This window comes from Lissotriton vulgaris, chromosome 11, assembly GCF_964263255.1.
Source record: "Lissotriton vulgaris chromosome 11, aLisVul1.2, whole genome shotgun sequence".
Lineage (NCBI taxonomy): Eukaryota > Metazoa > Chordata > Amphibia > Caudata > Salamandridae > Lissotriton > Lissotriton vulgaris.
Window position 1 is genome coordinate 1,010,895,997 of NC_141699.1, and position 19,546 is coordinate 1,010,915,542.

Genomic DNA, 19,546 nt, shown 5'->3' on the forward strand with positions numbered 1-19,546 from the left:
TCTGCCATGAAGGGCTGCCAATTTTTGCAGGATAGAGATCAGAACACTTTATATCTCTCCCAAGTGCACAGGTGCAAGGCCTTTACTCTTTAACTACAGTACTATGGCCCGGTATCATTCACCATGTAGTGAGCTAGAGGTAGACAACCTTGATTATGACTAGACTCCAAGGGGCACATTTATCAAGAAATCACACAGCAAGCCACCTTCTGCGCTGTGTGATAGTGAAAGCGCAAGAATACACTGTATTTGACATTATACTGTGCATTCTTGTTTTTTCCTTGCGCTAGAGCACAATGTGCTTCCTAGTGCCAACACAGATACCCAGGACCGGCTTTAGCACTGGTGGTGCCCGGTGCAACAATTATTTTTGGCCCCCTCACAACCCATGACCGCCTGCTCCTCTTTACCCACTACCACCTCATCTCTCCATTCCTAAATTATTGGTGGACACAGCCCCCCCTGAGGTCAGCACCCCCTCCACAGGTCAGCGCCCAGTACAGCAGCACCAGTCGTACTGCCCTAAAGCAGGGCCTGCAGGTACCCTTGCACCATGGTGCAAGAGTGCATGCATTGTAAGCAGGATTGTTTTTGTGCGGGAAGGGAGACCTTCCTGCACAAAATAACCCATTAAGGCATGTTCTTCTTTCTATGTGTGCTGCATTTTCTTCTTTCTGTGTGTGCTGCAGAATGCAGAACACACAGAAAGAGGAAACAATGAGGAGAAATTAAAATATTTCTCCTCATTATGCCTCACCTGGGTAGGCGTAGTATTTTGATTCATTCCCAGGTCCTCCAGAAATGGTAAATCTGGGAATGTGCGATAATACATAGTTGGGAACACCTATGCTCCACCCATAAAATGCCTCCCTGGGCAGAGTAGGGTAAATCAGCGATTTGCAGTGCGGTAAATTTGTTACTCTAGATTTATCAAGCCACTCAGGGCGAGGCCTTGCGTAGCTTGATTAATCTAACTTAGTAAATGTGGCGCTCTTGGGCCCGGTTGCGTGGTGCAAGGGCGGCACAACTCTTTGATAAATACGCACCCCATTTTGGATGGACCCCTAACCAGCAAAGGATAGACTCTGCTTTTGAATGTTGTAATAAAAGATAGAGAATGGATTGTAAAGTCCACTAGGAACAGCACAGGGAACATGTAGGCACAGCTTCCACAGTCATGTGGCATGTAATTGTACTATATATATATATAGTACAATTACATGCCACATGACTGTGGAAGCTGTGCCTACATGTTCCCTGTGCTGTTCCTAGTGGACTTTACAATCCATTCTCTATTCTCTCTCTCTCTCTCTCTCTCTCTCTATATATATATATATATATATATATATATATATATATATATATATATATATATATATATATATATATATATATATATATTCCTTTACTACCCCTGATGAGGTGTTGAAGTGCTTTGCAGCGAGTAGCACGCTACTCCGGGACCTAAAATTAGAGGTTAATAGTAGATTAGTAACAGGTTTTCTTGCATTAGTTGTGTCATATTTGTGCTCTTGAAATGTTTGTATATTTAGTAGAGTTTAGAGTAGAAACAGGGTGATGGGACTGGATTTGAAAGGGGAAGTAGCAAGGAGGTGAAAGTTTGAGAAGGATATTTGGGGGTTCATAGCAGTCAGAAAGTGACACCTTTGAACACTGAATACTCCTTGCCACGTTTGCAACTATAGAATGAAAAGGTGGACTGTGGATCCCTTTGTTTTTTGTAAGCAAAGTGTACAAATATTTCAGTCACGACTACTTGCCATAATTAGCTGAGGATGAGACAAGCACCTAGATAGCTTCCTAAAAAATGGCTTTGTTTACACGCTCGTGTTTGAATAGCTAAACTAAGTTAGACATATCTTGGTAAAAGTGAGCATGTTGAGTGTTGTGATCTGTTCAAAACCTTCTTGCTTAAAATACTGGGAAAAGCAGCTTAACATATTTTTAAATATAACAACTCTAATAAAAAAGAAAAAATATAATGTTAAACCTTCCTTGCAAAATAAACAGTATAACCTGCATTCGGTATTATACCAGAGCTGACACACTGTATTGGTAGTCTAAGCTCAGAAAAATCAGAAAATAGTAGTAATAAGTCTTGTCGGAAAGAGAAAATGTGCGTGATGCAAACCCACTCTGTCTGCCTTATCTTCATGAGCAGGTTTTTTCAAGTCATTTTAGCCCTGCACAGTATTCCTTAGTGAAAATTAATTTGACCAAGTTAAAAATGGTTTTGTGCTGGATGAAAATCTTGGCTTACATATTTTTGGACATCCAATTAACTGTCTTGAAGAAAATTCCAATTGATTCCATTTTCCTGTTGATGGGTGGGGAGTTTAATGTTTAATAGCTGCATTAGATTGAGTGCCTATTTTTAATTAAACATTTTCACGGGGCATAGAAAATTAAAACCTATGTATTGGAACTGGATCCAGTATTTTGTATTTGAATTTAAAAAGTGCAGTATACACTTCAATGCATCTTGCCGCTTGAGATGCAAATGAACAATCAAGTTATGACAGTTCCTCGTAAAAATAGCTGAGAATGTGGAAAGGGCAGGTTTTTGCAGCTTTATGGAACTTCAGTAGATTGGTTTCCCCTTCTAATAGTAGGCGGGGGTTGATTCCATTTACAACCGGCCAAATGGAATTTCTCCCAGCTTTGACGACGCCATTATGAAACCACCTCTACACTACTTGGATGTCACCCTATTCCATTTTATTTGCTCAATGTACATACATAAATTCCAACACATCGTAAATTCACTGCTGAAATTGCCACTCTGCTTAAAACATGAGACACTTATAACCAAAGAGCGGCCACGTCCAGAAATGATTTTTAAATTATATATTCAATCACTCTACATGTAATGGTTTGCTTTCTCTTTAGATCCTGGGGACATATATGTTTCTAAAGTCGTCCAGAAAGTCTCAATTGAGATAAACGAAGATGGGAGTGAAGCAGCTGCATCAACAGGTACAATATTGTTATTTTTTTTATTTTTATTAAAGAGGATTTGTTATCAAGTCGCCTTAAGATCGAACTGTGCTTGCTAAGAAAACAGGAGAAATGTGTTCATAGTGTAATCTCCGCTTCCCTGTTGCAGGGGATTGTTTTAAGTGGGACCGGCCATGTAGGGGCTCAGGAGGCCGATTTAGCAAGGACTCCACTGCGGGATGTAGCTGAGCTTGGATCAGGGGTCTAGTTGTAGGGCGCGGCGCCTAAGCAAGGGATTTGTCACGGTAATTCCGTGGGTATCAGTGCAATATCACCATCCTCGAATACACGCCTTGAGTCAGAATACTCGGAGTCAGAGGATTTCAACCTTAAAACCATGGAAAGCCCAAGAACATTGTCTGTCTGTAGTGTCTGAGGCATGACTCAAGGGTATTTTGAAGGTTTGTTATTTTCAAGCTGAGATTTAGTTCCTGCTGTCCATCTGTACACAGAGTGCTAGGAAGCAAATCAACAGAAGACTGCAGCTACTTCATGATATAGACTATTGACACTGTCAATGACGTAAAGGGTTCTGGATGAAGACAACTTAGTCTTGCTCCACTATCCTACATGTACAGGATTAGATGAGGATGCATGGAGGAACAGCCTGGTGGGATGGTTCACATGATGGAAGAGGAATAGGTTCTGATACGCAAGGGAAAACCAGGAGGTCGAGGATGTTGGAAGTCAGACCAGTACATCCAGGCTGCTCCATCCACAATGTGGAGAGCTGGATCAATAGGTCCCGGATAGGAAGATTGTCTGATAAATTAAGGATATGTGGGGATTGAAGGGTAGGTGCAGGATGGGGGGAGTCAGGCACTCTCAGGATGTGCAAGTGGACTGATAGGTCCAGGATATTGTCAGGCCTGCCAATTCGTGTGTGCAAAGTCTCATTCCGATGTTCTTTTCCATCTTCCCCAATCCACACCAATGATCACATATGGTAAGATGTGAGGGACAGCGGTAGAAGCACGAAAAGTGGAATGGAACGAGAGAAAACATAGACAGATGACTCCAAACTCTGTCTCGTTACATCTTGGGTCAAGGAGGTCCGCCGGTTGTAGTGGATCTCTACAAGGTAAAGAGATGTCTTAAGTCACTTGTCATTGGATCACTAACCGTAAATATGATTGTGAATAGCTGTACCTCAGCAATGTCACTGTATAACCAACTGTCTATGTATGCTTCTGAAAGCCTAACATAAATAATCAGAAATATGTTGAAAAATACATATGCACCCACATCTCTACCTATATAAAAAATAACACAGGAACTCCTAGCAGAACATAGAACCCTAGTCTTAACAATGCAGATAATTGTAACACAGACATTATTATCAAAAATAATTGTTCAAGAAATAGTTCATAGTTTGTTTTCAATTAAAGATGACTTCAGGATACTTCTCTGTAACCTAAAGTGTCCAATATTCAATCTTTCAGAAAGTAAGATGAAATCCAACATCCGTGTTGTGTGGTTCTATTGGCGGCAATATTGTAGGATGATTGCCTTGCAAGGGAACCCTGCACCACAAGGAATGTTGTACAAGAAGATTCAAAATGGTTGCAGACTGGCTAGACATGATGGGATGGTTGTAGCTTCCTTAGAATTGTGGTTCACTGCTGGTGCTGTGCTGTGCTGCACAGTGCAGTCTTCGCGTACATGCATCCTGAATCCAGTCAGTACCAACTCTCTGTAAAGAGTGCCAGTCTATCTTTGGGGAAAGATCAGATGGCTTCAAAGTACTGTTTCCTCACACGCAAACAAGGCTTAATGATAAGCAGCATCTCCAGAATCACTGCCTGACAGACATTTAACTGTAGAATAGTATGAGCAGGATGGTGTAGGAGGACCTGGATTTTTAGGAACAAAGACCTATAAGTTGCAGGAGTGTGAAGCAAAGTTGTGAAAACTGATATGTAGGGGGGGGGGCAGGTAGGTCATAAGATGGGGGGTGGGAACGGTAAGCCCAAGTGAGTGGGAATTAAGAGGAGCCTGCAGGATTTGTTGATTGATGGATTAGTTTGCATTTTACCATTATATTCAGTTAGGAGGGAGGTACAGTCAGGTTCAGCCTTATTTGTGAGTGTAGACCTCCCACCTGAACTCACCCTATTTTATACACTACTGCAAGGCGTAAATACGACAACTTGAATATATGAACTTTTGCATTGTCATCAGCCAGACAGCACCAACCTGGGATGTTTGCACAATATTGTGCTGCATTTGTATTAATGTTGTGGATTTCATACACGCTCTTTCATGCAAAAGCTGTGAGATTTACAATTATAAAAGAATGTTAAAAAAAATTAAAGTTCCTTTAAAATATATTTACACATGTTGTAGAACATAAAATATTTTAAAATATCTTTAGTAAATTACACAGTATTTTTGTAGACTACACAGATTGGGAGAATGTAATTCTAAGGCTATGGACATTGCTTGTGACAAAAACAAATTGTTCCTTTAGTAACTGTTTTAGTTTCTTCTCCAGTATGACATTTGAAGTATGGGATTGTTTGTGTTTTTGTCAAACAATTCTTTCTTTTTTTTATATCGTCATGTTTGTCCATTTAAAGATTATGTGTATAGTTTTTCAGAATGGCAAACTTAAAAGGGTGGAACAGAAATGTTCTCTTATGTAGAGGTTGTGGCACCCAAGGTGGAATGGGTGGTGCTCAGTCCCTGTTCCAGATCTCTGCTGTTGGCTTTATACTGATTCGAAGGGGATAACACTTTATATCTCTCCACAAGTTGAAATTGCCCCTCCTCTATCACATGACCACCAGGCTGAAGCCACCGTGATCATTGGTAAGGCAGCTAATCAAACTGGGTGATAGGCATTCTGTAAGTATGTGACAGGAGTGTGTAGGATGTCTACTCCGGGGCCATAGCAGGGCTAAGGAATGTGAAATGATCAGAATTGTACTATAGATCAGGCTGACTAGAACCCCTGCACATTCACAGTGTCGGCTTTCCTCAAAATACAAAAAAAAAATGAATAAAAAACAAAAAAAATATATATCTTTTTTATAAAGATACATTTTACTGCCACATTCCTGAATGATTGAGTTTAGACTACATTTACCTGTAAGATAAATCATGTGGGGCTTATCTCCAACATTAGTATAAGAAATGGGTGAAACATTTGCTACACGAACCACTCACAAAAAGTGCAAAACAACTTTTATATGGTGGTTATTGGCTCCCTTCTGCCTCCGTTTTCATCTCTGGTGGAAGTAACTGAACGACATTTTGCTGATTTGGGCCACAATCTGCTTTACACTGAGGAAATAAGTTGATGGTTGGAATGCTTGAAGAAGTCGCCACCCAATCACTTGGGCAGCTTTCCAGTGATCATTTTGCCCACTATGGACAGAGATGGTCATATGCAAATCAACCTTGGTCCTGCTCCAATAGGCTAGTGCAACCTGAACTGCCAAGCCAAGTCCTGCCTGAAAGGGAACACAAAGAGCCCCAGATTTGTTTCAGCCTATTTGGGCTTTGATAGTAGGGTGCAGCTGGAGTCCAGTGGCACAATGAGCATAGGATCCATGTCTGGGCATACTCGTCACACTTGAGGCATGCCACAGAGGAAGGCAAATAAACATGACGGGCGGAGTTCTTGATTGAATCTCTTTCACTGGTAGTTACTCAGATCCCATTCCATACCCATAATTCTATTGCATACTATGGCAATCTAGACAGAGGCTTGCCGCATGGAAATCAGTCTTGGAAAAGTAATGCGGCCACCAATCTTGCACCCAGATCTAAAAGCATTGATGTTTTAAATGCCATTATAATTGTAACAGGCCAGAATGACCCTGTCTGGATCCATAAACAAAATGTGTATCAGGCCTACCTGTTGTTTGTTCCTCGACTTCTCATTATGTGTATTTTTAAGTCATACCCTCTGCTTCAGAAATCCTGAAAAAGTAGGCAATGTTTAAGTAGGCAGTTGCTTGGTCCTTAGGAGAGAAGTTCTTGAATGTGGGTGAGGGGGGGTGGTAAACTCTGCTCCGCCAGCGGAGGTCGCGGAGTTTGTACAATCCACGCTCTGCTTGGAAAGCGTAGTTTGCCAAAAAGTCTACAGACTGCCGCTTAGCGGAGTTAACCAACCCCCACCAGGTCATCTTTCTGCTTTATTCACATGACGGGCCATGGAAAAGAGGGAGAGTTGTATCCACCTAGACAGGGCCACCGTGCTCGAGAGACTCTGTTTTTTTTCTCTGCCTTTGACCACTGTAATTCGGACTTGTTTGCCAGCCATCTTTTCCTATGGTGACGTCACTCACTAGCCTCTCAGGCCATCTGCCCCCTCCAGCAAGTGAAGTCACACAAGTCCTCCTCCACCATGGTATGACTCAGCGGGCCCCAGCACTGTCTTCACTAATTGCTTGGTGGGTCCTCATGGATTCCCAAACCCTTCCTACAGTCAATCAATCAATCATTGCATTTATATCGCGCACTACTTACCCAGAGGGTCTCAAGGCACTGGGGGTGGGGGGTGGGGGGGGGGGGTCTGCTACTGCTCGAACAGCCAGGTCTTGAGTTGCTTCCTGAAGGCGAGGTGGTCCTGGGTCAGGCGGAGGTGGGTGGGGAGGGAGTTCCATGTCTTGGCGGCGAGGTAGGAGAAGGATCGTCCCCCTGTGGTGGCTCTACGGATGCGGGGGACGGCGGCGAGGGCGTGGCTGGTCGATCGAAGCTGGCGTTTGGGAGCGTAGAAGTTGAGGCGGCTGTTGAGGTATCCTGGGCCTTGGCTGTGTAGGGCTTTGTGTGCGTGGGTGAGGATACGGAAGATGATTCTCTTGTTGACCGGGAGCCAATGCAGATCTCTCAGGTGTCCGGAGATGTGGCTGCGACGGGGGATGTCCAGGATGAGTCGTGCTGAGGCGTTCTGGATCCGCTGGAGTCTCTTCTGGAGTTAGGCGGTGGTTCCGGCGTAGAGGGTGTTGCCGTAGTCCAGACGGCTGGTGACGAGGGCCTGGGTGACCGTCTTCCTGGTCTCGGTGGGGATCCACCGGAAGATCTTACGTAGCATGCGCAGGATGTTGAAGCACGACGAGGAGATGACGTTGACTTGTCTGGTCATGGAGAGGGAGGAGTCCAGGATGAAGCCCAGGTTGCGTGCGTGGTCTGTTGGTTTGGGTGCGCTGCCTAGGGCGGGGGGCCACCAGGAGTCGTCCCAAGCGGCGGGTGAGGATCCCAGGATGAGGACTTCCGTCTTATCTGAGTTCAGTTTCAGGCGGCTGTTCTTCATCAATTCGGCTACCTCTTTCATCCCTTCGTGAAGGTTGGCTCTGGCGGTGGCGGGGTCGTTGGTAAGGGAGAGGATCAGCTGGGTGTCGCCGGCGTAGGAGATGATGTTGAGGTTGTGCTGGCGTGCGATGTCTGCGAGGGGGCTCATGTAGATGTTGAAGAGGGTTGGACTGAGCGAGGAGCCTTGAGGGACGCCGCAGATGACTTCGGTGGCTTCAGATCTGAACGGAGGGAGGCGGACTCTCTGTGTCCTTCCGGCGAGGAAGGAGATGATCCACTCCAGTGCCTTCTCCTGGACTCCGACGTTGCTGAGGCGTTGTACTAGGGTACGATGGCAGACAGTGTCGAAGGCCGCGGAGAGGTCGAGGAGGATGAGGGCCGCTGTATCTCCGTTGTCGAGCAGCGCTCGGATGTCATCGGTGACTGCGATCAGGGCGGTCTCGGTGCTGTGGTTGGCCCGGAAGCCAGACTGCGAGGGGTCGAGGGATCCGTTCGTCTCGAGGAAGGCGGCCAGCTGCTTGTTGACGGTCTTCTCGATGACTTTTGCAGGAAACGGGAGCAGCGAGATGGGGCGGTAGTTTTTGAGGTCGGTGGGGTCAGCCGATGGCTTCTTGAGTAGAGCGCTGAGTTCGGCGTGCTTCCAGCTCTCCGGGAAGGTAGCGGTGTCGAAGGAGGTGTTGATGATGTCCCGCAGGTGGGGTGCGATGATAGCGTCGGCCTTGTTGAAGACATGGTGAGGGCAGGGGTCGGTCGGAGATCCGGAGTGGATGGAGTTCATCGTGCGGACGGTGTCTTCGGTGCTGATCGGAGTCCAGGCGCGGAGGGTGGTGGTGGGGGGCGGTGGTTCGGTCGTGGTGTTCGTCGGTTGAGTGCTGAAGCTGTTGTGTATGTCCGCGATCTTGTTGTGGAAGTAGGAGGCGAGGGAGTTGCAGAGGTCTTGCGAAGGGGTGATGTCGTTGTTTCCGGCTTTGGGGTTGGAGAGCTCTTTGACGATGTTGAAGAGTTCTTTGCTGTTGTGTGCGTTGTTGTCCAGTCGTTCCTTGAATGCAGTTTTCTTGGTGGCGCGGATGAGTTGGTGGTGTTTTTGGGTGGCGAGCTTGAGGGCAGTCATGTTGTCCGGTGTTGGGTCTCTGCGCCAGGTTCTCTCGAGGGCTCGGCAGTTCTTCTTGGAGCTCTTGAGTTCGCCGGTGAACCATGGAGCTTTCTTGCTGCCGGGTCTGCTGGGCGGGGTCCTCAGGGGGGCGAGCTCGTCTGCGCAGTCGCTGATCCACTTCGTGAGGTTGGTGGCCGCCTGGCTAGGGTTCGTTGTGCTGGTGGGAGGGTTCATGCTCAGGGAGGACGCGAGCTGGTCGGCTGTGATCTTGTTCCAGTTCCTGCGTGCAGCCTGTTGCTGGTGGTGGTGGATCGTGGTCCTTGCGAAGCTGAAGTGGACGCAGCTGTGGTCCGTCCAGTGGAGTCCGGTGGCGTGGCTGAAGGCGATGTCCTTGCCGGATGAGAAGAAGGGGTCGAGTGTGTGTCCGGCGTAGTGGGTGGGGGTGGTCACCAGTTGCTTGAGTCCCATGTTGGCGAGGTTGTCCAGCAGGGTGGTGGTGTTGCGGTCGTTGTTGTTCTCCAGGTGGAAGTTGAGGTCCCCTAGGAGGATGTAGTCAGCGGAGCAGAGGGCGTGTGGGCTGATGAAGTCGGCGATGTCTTCGCTGAATTGTGTGCGTTGTCCAGGGGGTCTGTAGATGAGGGTGCCTCTGAGGGTGGTCTTGGGGTTGATGTGGACTTGGAAGTGCAGGTGCTCGGCGGTTGCGAGTGTGTCATCGGTGTTGGTCGTGATGCGGATGGTGTTCCTGTGGACGATGGCGATGCCTCCTCCGGTGTGGTTGACGCGGTCCCTTCGGATGATCTTGTAGCCGTCTGGGATGGCGATGGCGATGTCAGGCGCTGAGGAGGCGTTCATCCAGGTTTCTGTGAAGAAGGCGACGTCTGGGGCTGTGGTGTCGAGCAGGTTCCAGACCTCGATGGCGTGCCTGTGGATGGAGCGGGTGTTGAGCAGGATGCATTACAGGTGGCTGCTGCTGTTGCTCGTCTTGGTTGGTGTAGTTGTAGTGCAGGTCCGGATGCAGGTGAACTTGCAGGAGTTGCAGCAGAAGGGTCCGTGGGTGCGTCTCGGGGTGGCTCGGTAGCAGCCCGGGACTCGGCCGGTGTTGAGTGCGTTGAGGGTTGCGGCGTCGTACGTCCGGCGGGTGGGCTGGGGTCTGAGGGGGCCAAGGGTCCTGGCGCTGGGCGCGGTCCAGGCGCGGACGGGCGCAGACGGGCTTACCTTTGGCGCACCATCGGTGCTCCCGCTGCGCGCGTCCGCTGCGCGGTCGCTCTGGGGACGTCATAAGAAGGGAGCCGGGAGGGAGGGTCTGCGGGGGGGGGCGGGAGCGGGAGCCAATCGGCTGGTGGGGGGGCGGGGCCTCGGGCTGGGGCGGCGGGAAAATCTGGCGCGGTCCTCGGGTGGCTGGGGTGGCGGGAGGCAGGGGGCTCGGCGGCCCTCGGTGGCTGGGGTGGCGAGAGGCAGGGGGCTCGGCGGCCCTCGGTGGCTGGGGTGGCGGGAGGCCCAGGAGCGTGTGGGTGACCAGGACAGCAGTCCATTATCACCTCCTAGCCACTAGGTATTAGTGAGTGACTTCCGCGGGGTCACTGTGTCGTGAGTCATCCCCCTACCAAAGAAGATGGAGGTACTCTGCAGCGCTGGGAAGTAGTGAGAGGTTGAGACTTCCGGGGTGTTGCTGAGTCCACCTTCTAGCGAGGTGAAAGCTTCTTTGGTAGGATGAATAGTTGGCTAATTCGTAACTTGTTTGTCCCATAGGTAAGGGAATGCTCCCACATAGCGCCACAAAGTGTGCCTTTATCTGTATGACTCTAGGAGTCATAGCTCTCCCTGTTTGCCCGCTTGCGCTGCTGGCTCGTATATGTGGCGGTCAGTGGAGTTCTCATTCTGCTTGTTTTTGCTTGTGTCCAGCTCTCAGCTCAGTCCTGGCTATCACTTCAGTCCTTTCACTACCCGTTAAGCCACTCTAGTTTTACGCCATTAAATCTTCTAGTGACAAGTCGCTCCACAAGCACATATCTGAGCAAGCCGGTCAGTTTGAATAAAGTGTAAGAAGCCAATAAAGGATGTCTTATGGTCCCTGACATCAAGCAGGTTTGACTCACGTAGCAGAGAAGGCAACATCTGCTTTTGTTTCATGCCTTTGTCACTGACTACTATGCAGATCCTGAGGAAAGATGGGATAGGGGAACACGTTTAAGCAGCTCTGTGCAGCGGTGGCCGGCGCTGATCGGAGATAGGGGGCGGGGCGGGCGGGAGGGGGAAGTATGCGGGAGGTAGGGGGCAGAGGCACGAGGGAGGGAGGACGCGGGGGGAAGCAGGAATTACATTTTAAAAACCTAGCTTCTTAGCGCTTCCTCGCCTCCATAGTCCATAGGAATCGCACAGAGTTTTTATTCATCTCCATGGAATTCTGTGGAGTACAACTCCACGAGTTCTGCCCACCCCTAGTCATAAGGCACTGGAGCTTAGTAGCAGGAAGCTTTGATGTAAGTAATGCAGCATAGAAGCTACAACAAAGAGAGCTGGCTGATTTAAAAAGAGAGATTTTTATGGGGCGCGGGTAAAGCACCTAAAATTGACCAAACTCACTTCCAGTGAAACATTATTTGATTTCATTGTGCTGACGAGCTTTTAGTGAGTTGTCTTGTCAGAGTGCAATATAGAATTTAGTTGAAAAAACACCTGAACTGCCATAAACGTATGAAATGTTGTATGCAAAGCGTTTTAAGCATAAAGGGGACCTTAGCAGGCAGGGTTCATGTAATCATTGAAGTGAAGTAACATGTAATTGAGACAATGGGCAAATCAGAATTTCTACTGGAATATGAGTAAATTAATATTAAGGATTTAAATCAAAATGGCTTTTAAAACAGTACATTTCACAACTGAGTTACTGTAAACCTCTTAAGTTGCTTTGTTGACAATTTCTACTGAACTTGCTTTACTTTTGTCTTTACAGGCATGGACATTTCAGCAATGAGCATGGCGCGGTACCAGTTTCTGGCCAATCGTCCGTTCATGTTTATAATTAAAGATAACCTGCTTGGTATGTCCAATGAAAGTAAATGTGTAAACCACATTTTTTTTAAAGTGGTGTAATTTCATACATTTTATAAGTGGAAACAAGCATTGATTAGGCCAATTGATTTGGCCGCAGGTCCCCATCCACGAAATCAGCCCCCAGTTCGGCAGCATGCCAAAACGCCCGGTAGCCAGTCCGGCCCGGAGTGCAAGGCGCTGTGTTAGTTAATTTTGTGTTATTTCAAGCATAGGCCATAAAAATAAATAGAAGCATAAAGGAAAACACACCACTGCCTAAATGTGGTGGCTGAATGCTAGACATGAAAGTTTTAAATTAAAAACAATAGCGATTGCATATTAGTTTGGTAGAATAATAAAAGTACCTCTGAGCAGACACAGAGGACAGGAACTCTCTTTATTAATAATATTTCAGGATTTATAGAGCATGTCAACTACTCAAGGAGTGTCCCGGCGCTAAGTAGCAAGTCTGATCCATAATAACATTGGAACTAAAAAGCCAAGCTGAAGTTCCAGGTCTTAATAAGTCTCTCATATATGTCACAATACCCTAGAAGTGTGCAAGCTGAACTGGAAGGGCATTTCCACTCCACCGTGGCAGCCAAATAAGAGAAGGGGCTACAGCCCCACTTTTTCCATCTGAAGTGTGAAGTTGAAACCAGCAATGCATTACATGATCAAGGAGACCATGCTGGTTGGTAAGGTGTACATCTATTAGACAGATACTGAGGGCCTTTGTGATAACAAAGGTCTGTGTGCCAGAACCAAGCCTTTCAATCTTGTACCTCCTTTTATAGGTAACCATTCCTTTAAACCTGGTTGAAAATATGGCTGTCCTGAGAAGGCGTACTAAAAGCCTAGCGGCAGCATTCTGCGCCAGCTGTAATCTGTTCAGGAGGCAGGCAGGTAGGCCCCACTACAGAGAGATAGCATATTCCAGCCTCGATGTAATCAAGGCCTGGATAACCGTTTTCTACTGCAGAAGGGGGAAGAGTTACTCCTGAGGCCAATGGTCATTGTCCCAGCTAGGCAGGGGACCCCAAAGAGCAGAATTCCTGTATTATTAGTATTGCATTGGAAGCCGCTGTGGCGCATCTACTGAAATACAGATAGCTAAAGAGGTCCTAGGCAAGAAAAGAATAAATGTCATTTTCGAACAAGCACACTAGATTAATTTAGTTAATTTAAAACACGCAGAATTTGAATAATTAAAAACAACTTTTAACTGAATGAAAATAAATTTTCTGTGAAGTTTGCAACTCCTAAACATAATTTACTACAAAATACTGCTTGCAATTGCATGAATCCTACGTCACTTTGATGACATATTTTGCTATGTAAATACTCAGGAAATGTACTGAATATTCTAATAATCCCTCTCTCTCTTTCCAGTTATTGATTTAGCACATATCTTTCTGTTTTCAAACTAAGGAATGCTGCAAACACATTTTATTCTAACATTAAAATGGAAAAAATCCCGAAACAGGCAAATCTGCTACAGTCTAGATTTTGTAGGTGTAACTAAAAGTGTAAACCAACCAGCTCTTCGTTTTTACATCACACAATATTAAAAATGTACGGCTCAGAGCTTTGAAGATCAACACATTTGCTACCACGTATATCCAGATGAATCCCGGAGCTTGCTTAAATTAATACCACATTCTAGGGAACCTCACAGTGTGGTCAACTGTCTGACAGATGTTCAGCACTTGATGAAGCTCAACTGTCTCAGCCTCAATGACCAGAAAACAGAGATTCTACTCATGGGGCTAAGGGATCCTTTGTATTTACTTTCAGGTGGCCTGGGTCTACCCAACACCAGAACAGAAGATGCAACTGAGGAACAACATTCCACACTGACATCTCTTTTTCTTCTTTTGTCAATTCATTAACCAAGCTCTAAAATCAGGCCCCAAGTCATCAGCAGTTTGAGGTTACAGGTTCACAATCTGCTCTCCATAGGGTAGTAAGGAAAGCCTCTAAACAAGAAAATGCAGTCTACACAAGATACTTTCTAGTGGACCCAAGAACCAAGTCCACAATCACATCAATGTGGAATCTGTTACCACTACCAGTCTCTACTCTGTCCAAAATGCAATCCAATTTTGAGTTTATAGTAGTAGGACATAAGAGTTATTGCTGACATTCATATTTACTTCAATTTTATGATGCAGGAAAGGCTACATTAGGAGTGAGACAGATAATGGCCTGGCCCTACCCTCCTCCAGAGCTAAGGATGCCATGTGCATAGGTACTTCCTGGCACAAATCCTTCCAAGTTCATGTATTTGGGAATTAACTTGAGGGAATTGATGTTTCTGTACCAACTTGGGGAGAGGAGTTGTCCTAACGGCTAGGGAGGTCGACCTCGAATCTGGGGAACTGGGTACAAGTCTCGGCAATGACGCTGAACATCATGTGATTCTGGGCAAATCACCTAATCTCCCCGTGCCTAACAAAAATGAATGAGTCCTCATGTAACTCAACTGGTGCTATGTAAGGCGCTCTGATACCCGATACTGGGTCAAGTTTGCACTATATAAAACTCCTTAAAAAACTAAACCTCTGCATGTATACCTAATATTTCACCTAAATATTTCCTCTGCTTTGAGCAGGTGAAGTATGTGGTTGAGTTTTGCGTTTAGCCTGCAACTCTTTTTATTCTCCATTGAGCCCATTTACTATCCCTAAAGGGAGTTAAAGAGAGCTCGGAATGAGAAACTAAGTCATCTTCTGACTATATTTATAGGATTATTAATATTTATTACATGGACCTTCCAGAGCAAAATAACCCATCACTTTCTATCTATTGACATATTTGAATTTAGTAATAACCCCAGTTTAATTATAACACACATTAATGGAGCATTGCAAAGTAGAGGAATCATAATATTTAAGTGTAGGCCTTGATTTTTTCCCACTGTAGTGCATTTCTCAACTCTAATGTATGCGTCTTTGATGTACCTTAAATCTAGAAATAAACCTGTAAAAAAAAACAAATTAATTTGATTCTGTAGTTCACTCAATGGGTTCTGAAGTCTTTCCATTCATCCACTGATCACACAGTAAGAAAATAGCAAAACCATATATGCAAAAATGTGTTTCCTTTGCTCGTCATTTAATCTGCCCTATGATCAGTAGTTTGGGCCCGATTTCGATTGCGGGTGGAATTCCTTCCGCCCGACACCGACTCGCCAGATACCCAGTCAGCGGTCCCGACCGCCTCATTAGGACGCGACCGAACGCGATTCGGTCGCATTCCTACATTTTACTGGGCGTAATGCATGCTCTCATAGTGAAATGGGAGTGCAGTTCATCCCCGCATCCCGTGGCAGGCACCTCAAGGTGCCTGCCACATGGTGCAGGGATCAACAGGGGGGCACCATAGGTGCCCCCTCAGCCTCCAACCAGAGGCTGTGAGGTAAAGAGGCCATGCTGGGGGCACCCAAACACACAGACTGGCATGGAAACTGTTGTATTCTCTGCACTTATGTTCTGCTGTATCCCTTTAAGTCTGACATTCCATTTTCCTGATGTCATTTTCTACTGTGTTCTTCCTAGTCAGTTAGCTCCCTGCTTTCTGATGGGATCACCAGTTATTCTCTGTAGTGCTTAATAAATAACCATTAAGCCTTTTATTTGCCTCCAACTTCTTTTATAACACATGGCGACGATGAGCAAAGGGAGCTGGACAACTACAGAGGGAGGACAACTCCACTGGTGAAAAAGAAACCACGCAAGTTTGATAAAAAGAAAAAGAAGAAGAAGAACATTTTAAGCAAAGTGGAACTGTGAACAGGAAACATAAACTTCTTCTATGGATATGAATATGAATATGTCTAAAATTTTAGGACAACAAGACAATAAGTGAATTCTGCTTCTTTCTCAAACAGCTGGTGAGTTTGAAGTCTACTTATACTTTGGATTTAAACTGAACTGTAACCTTGTTTCTCGTGAAATTGTGAACGCCGTAGTCTTTAAAGAAACAGAATTTGGATGTATACAAAGTAAACTACAACAGTTAGTCTTGGATCTGCCTCGTTTTGTGGAAATTGTGAAAACCGCAGGATTAGAGGAGATTGATTTATGCGTTTTTGCAATTCAAACGGAAGAAAGAAAATTGACTTGTGTGTTTTTTCCACATCTAACTGTAAGCTCGCTTTGTGAAAATTGTGTAAAGCGCAATCCAAAGGCATCGTAACAAACTGTATCTTTGTTTTGTGGAAATTGTGGAAGCTACAATCCAAACGGAAGAAACAGGTTTGACTTATGCGTTTTTGTACCACACACGCTGATTGAAACTAATCTGCAGAAACTAACTGGCAGGAATTGGCATCGCGCTGCATCTTTCGAATCAAGCTCGCGTAGAGGAACACGAGCCTACTCACCCTCTGAACGGAGTCGACATCGCTCTGCATCTTTCAAACCAGGCTCGCGTAGAGAAACACGAGCCTACTCACCCTCAGAACGGAATCGACCACTCGAAGGTAAACAATACCATTCAGGAAGACGAGTAAGCGTCAGGCAGCGTCAGGCGGACATGAGGCAGCGGAAATGATGTAATGACGCTACGCGAACGTCATCTTTGTTTACTCGCGTTACCAAGCAACCCCAGTAACGCGCTCCGGCAATTCAAAGAGCAACGCGTGTGGAAAGAAACGTCGCGCATCGAAAAGGATACCGCGCATTAAAAAAAAAATACTGCCTTGTTATGTGCTAATTAAATATAAAAAATAAAGACAGGCGCAAGTGAAATGAACAGTTGCGGTGGAGCAGTTTTGCACAAGTAATTTCCTTAGATGAAAGACAGATACGGTAAGCTCATGACACGCTAAGCACTACTATGTGCCACTCGATAGTAAGACATACCTGGTGCAACTAGACTAACTTTCACATTTTGATCATTATTTATTGTATTTTACTGCAAAGAAGCACAATATTCATTTGGTGTGAATGATTAGGACATTGTGAAGAGTTCTCAAATAAATTATTTCTTTTTAAAAGAGTATCCACATACAAAGAGACAGTGCTTACAAGCTATACCATTTTTTTTTGTGTGAATAAGATGGAAAATCTTAACGTTATCGTACCTCCCATGTTCCTGCAAACAACTGGAGATCCACCCATCGAGTGGGATGAATGGATAGACATTTTCGAGAACTATATAGAGGCACTTGATGGAAAGGATTTTAGCGCAACTAGAAAAAAAGCCCTTTTGTTAAGCGCTCTAGGTAAAGAAGGCCAACGTTCCTTTAAATATCTTCCGGTAGGATTGAATCAAGATGGGAGAGCTATAACCAATGTATATACTGAAGCAAAAGCTCGCATGAAGAAGCAGTATGCAAAGGAAGTAAATATTGTTATGGCCAGACATAAATTTTACACTCAACCCCAAAGAAGTGAGGAATCAGTAGACCAATTCGTAGCTAGGTTACGAGAATTGTCCATTAAATGTAGTTTTGGAGAGATAAGAGACGAAATGATACGAGACCAGCTGATAGTACAATGTCGCAATAAAAAGATGCAGGAAAAATTGTGGGCTGCAAAAAATCCTACATTACAAATGGCAATTGATATAGCGAAAGTAGTTGAAGAATCGAATGCATGCATGAGAGAGATGGAAAAGAGAGATAATGGAAAGGAAAATGTACATGGGAATGGGGTTTCTTGTGTTGAACAAGATGAAGTTGCTGCTGTGAACAGGAAAGGCGTAGATTTGAGTGAAAGAGGCCCGAAGAAATTCAACAATGGATTTTCAGGAAGTGACAGGAATAGATTTCAAGGAAGGATGTGCAGTAGGTGCGGGAGCACTTTTCATAATTCAGATTTTAGGAGATGCTTTGCTATTGATAAGGTTTGTAGAAAGTGTGGGAGGAAGGGACATTTCTCCAAGATGTGTAGGGGAGGAAATGCAGATAAAGTAGCTGTTGTGGAAAACAGGGAAATAGTGAGAGACATTGTTGGTGTTGAGGGTGCCAACAAAATATTGTGTTTGGGTGAGCATGGTGTCAGTGAAGGGGAGCCTGGTAGAAGGTTCAGGCCCAAAGCTCAATTTCGTATTGATGAGGTAGAGACCCAGCTGATGGTCGATCCAGGGTCATTGTGGACTATCATCCCCAAGGATATGTACTTAGAAAATTGGAAAGATGTGCAATTATTGCCTAGCGATATTAGTCCGTGTGGTTACCAAGGTGAGAGCATAGATGTAATTGGGTTCATGGTATGTGTGATATCATTTAAAGATCGTTCCGTTAAAGGGAAGGTGTATGTAGCCAGATCAGGCCCAGCGATTTTGGGATGGGGGCAACAGTATGACCTTGGTATAATCATTAATCCCAGGGCAGCACAGCAGGTGATGGTTGTGGATAGCATAACCACAGATTCGATTGTCGAAGGGATGAATGGTTTGTTTGATGAGCACATTGGAGAGTTGAGAGGTTATGTGCATAAGATTGTATTGCGTGACGATGCCATGCCCATGCAACACAGGGTGAGGAAGGTTCCATTCATTGCACGTGAGGAAGTGAAGAAGATGTTGAAAGAAATGTTGGATCAGGGAGTGATAGAACAAATAGAAACATCACCCTGGATTTCTCCCGTAGTTATCACAACCAAATCTGACGGAAAATTTCGTTTTTGTGTGGACCTTCGCACCCTGAACCAGAACATTGTAGTGGATAACTTCCCCTTACCAAACATCAACGAGTTAGTTCTGTCACTAAAAGGGGGGAAGTACTTCTCCAAGCTGGATCTCCGCAGCACTTATCATCAAATAAATTTACACCAAGACTCCAAGGCGTTGACAGCTTTTATAACAACTGAGGGGATTTATCAATTCACACGTATGCCCTTCGGACTTGCCTCTGCAGCCGGGGTGTTTCAAAGAATGATGGGGGCTGTACTGAAGGGAGTGAACAATGTGGTGTATTTCCAAGACGACGTTCTAATATTCGGTGAAACTGTAGAGGAACACAATCTGATTTTAAAAACTGTTTTGGAAAGGATGGAACAAGCTGGATTAACTCTTAAAAAAGAGAAATGTAAATTTGCAGTGGAGGAAGTTGAATACCTTGGATATACCCTATCTGTCGATGGTGTGAAACCCAAGCGAGGCTTATTAGACTCTATCAGGAATGCACCAGCT

General features: G+C 45.4%; 1 protein-coding gene across 2 annotated transcripts in view; it reads left to right on the forward strand.

Moving 5' to 3' along the window:
- Positions 1-19,546, forward strand: part of SERPINI2 (serpin family I member 2) — a 96,642-nt gene that overhangs the window by 69,262 nt on the left and 7,834 nt on the right. For both annotated transcript variants that reach the window (XM_086944331.1, XM_086944332.1), the window contains exons 7-8: positions 2,911-2,997; positions 12,324-12,410. In XM_086944331.1, coding sequence (XP_086800457.1) covers positions 2,911-2,997; positions 12,324-12,410 — 174 coding nt within the window. The remainder of the gene's footprint in view (positions 1-2,910; positions 2,998-12,323; positions 12,411-19,546) is intronic.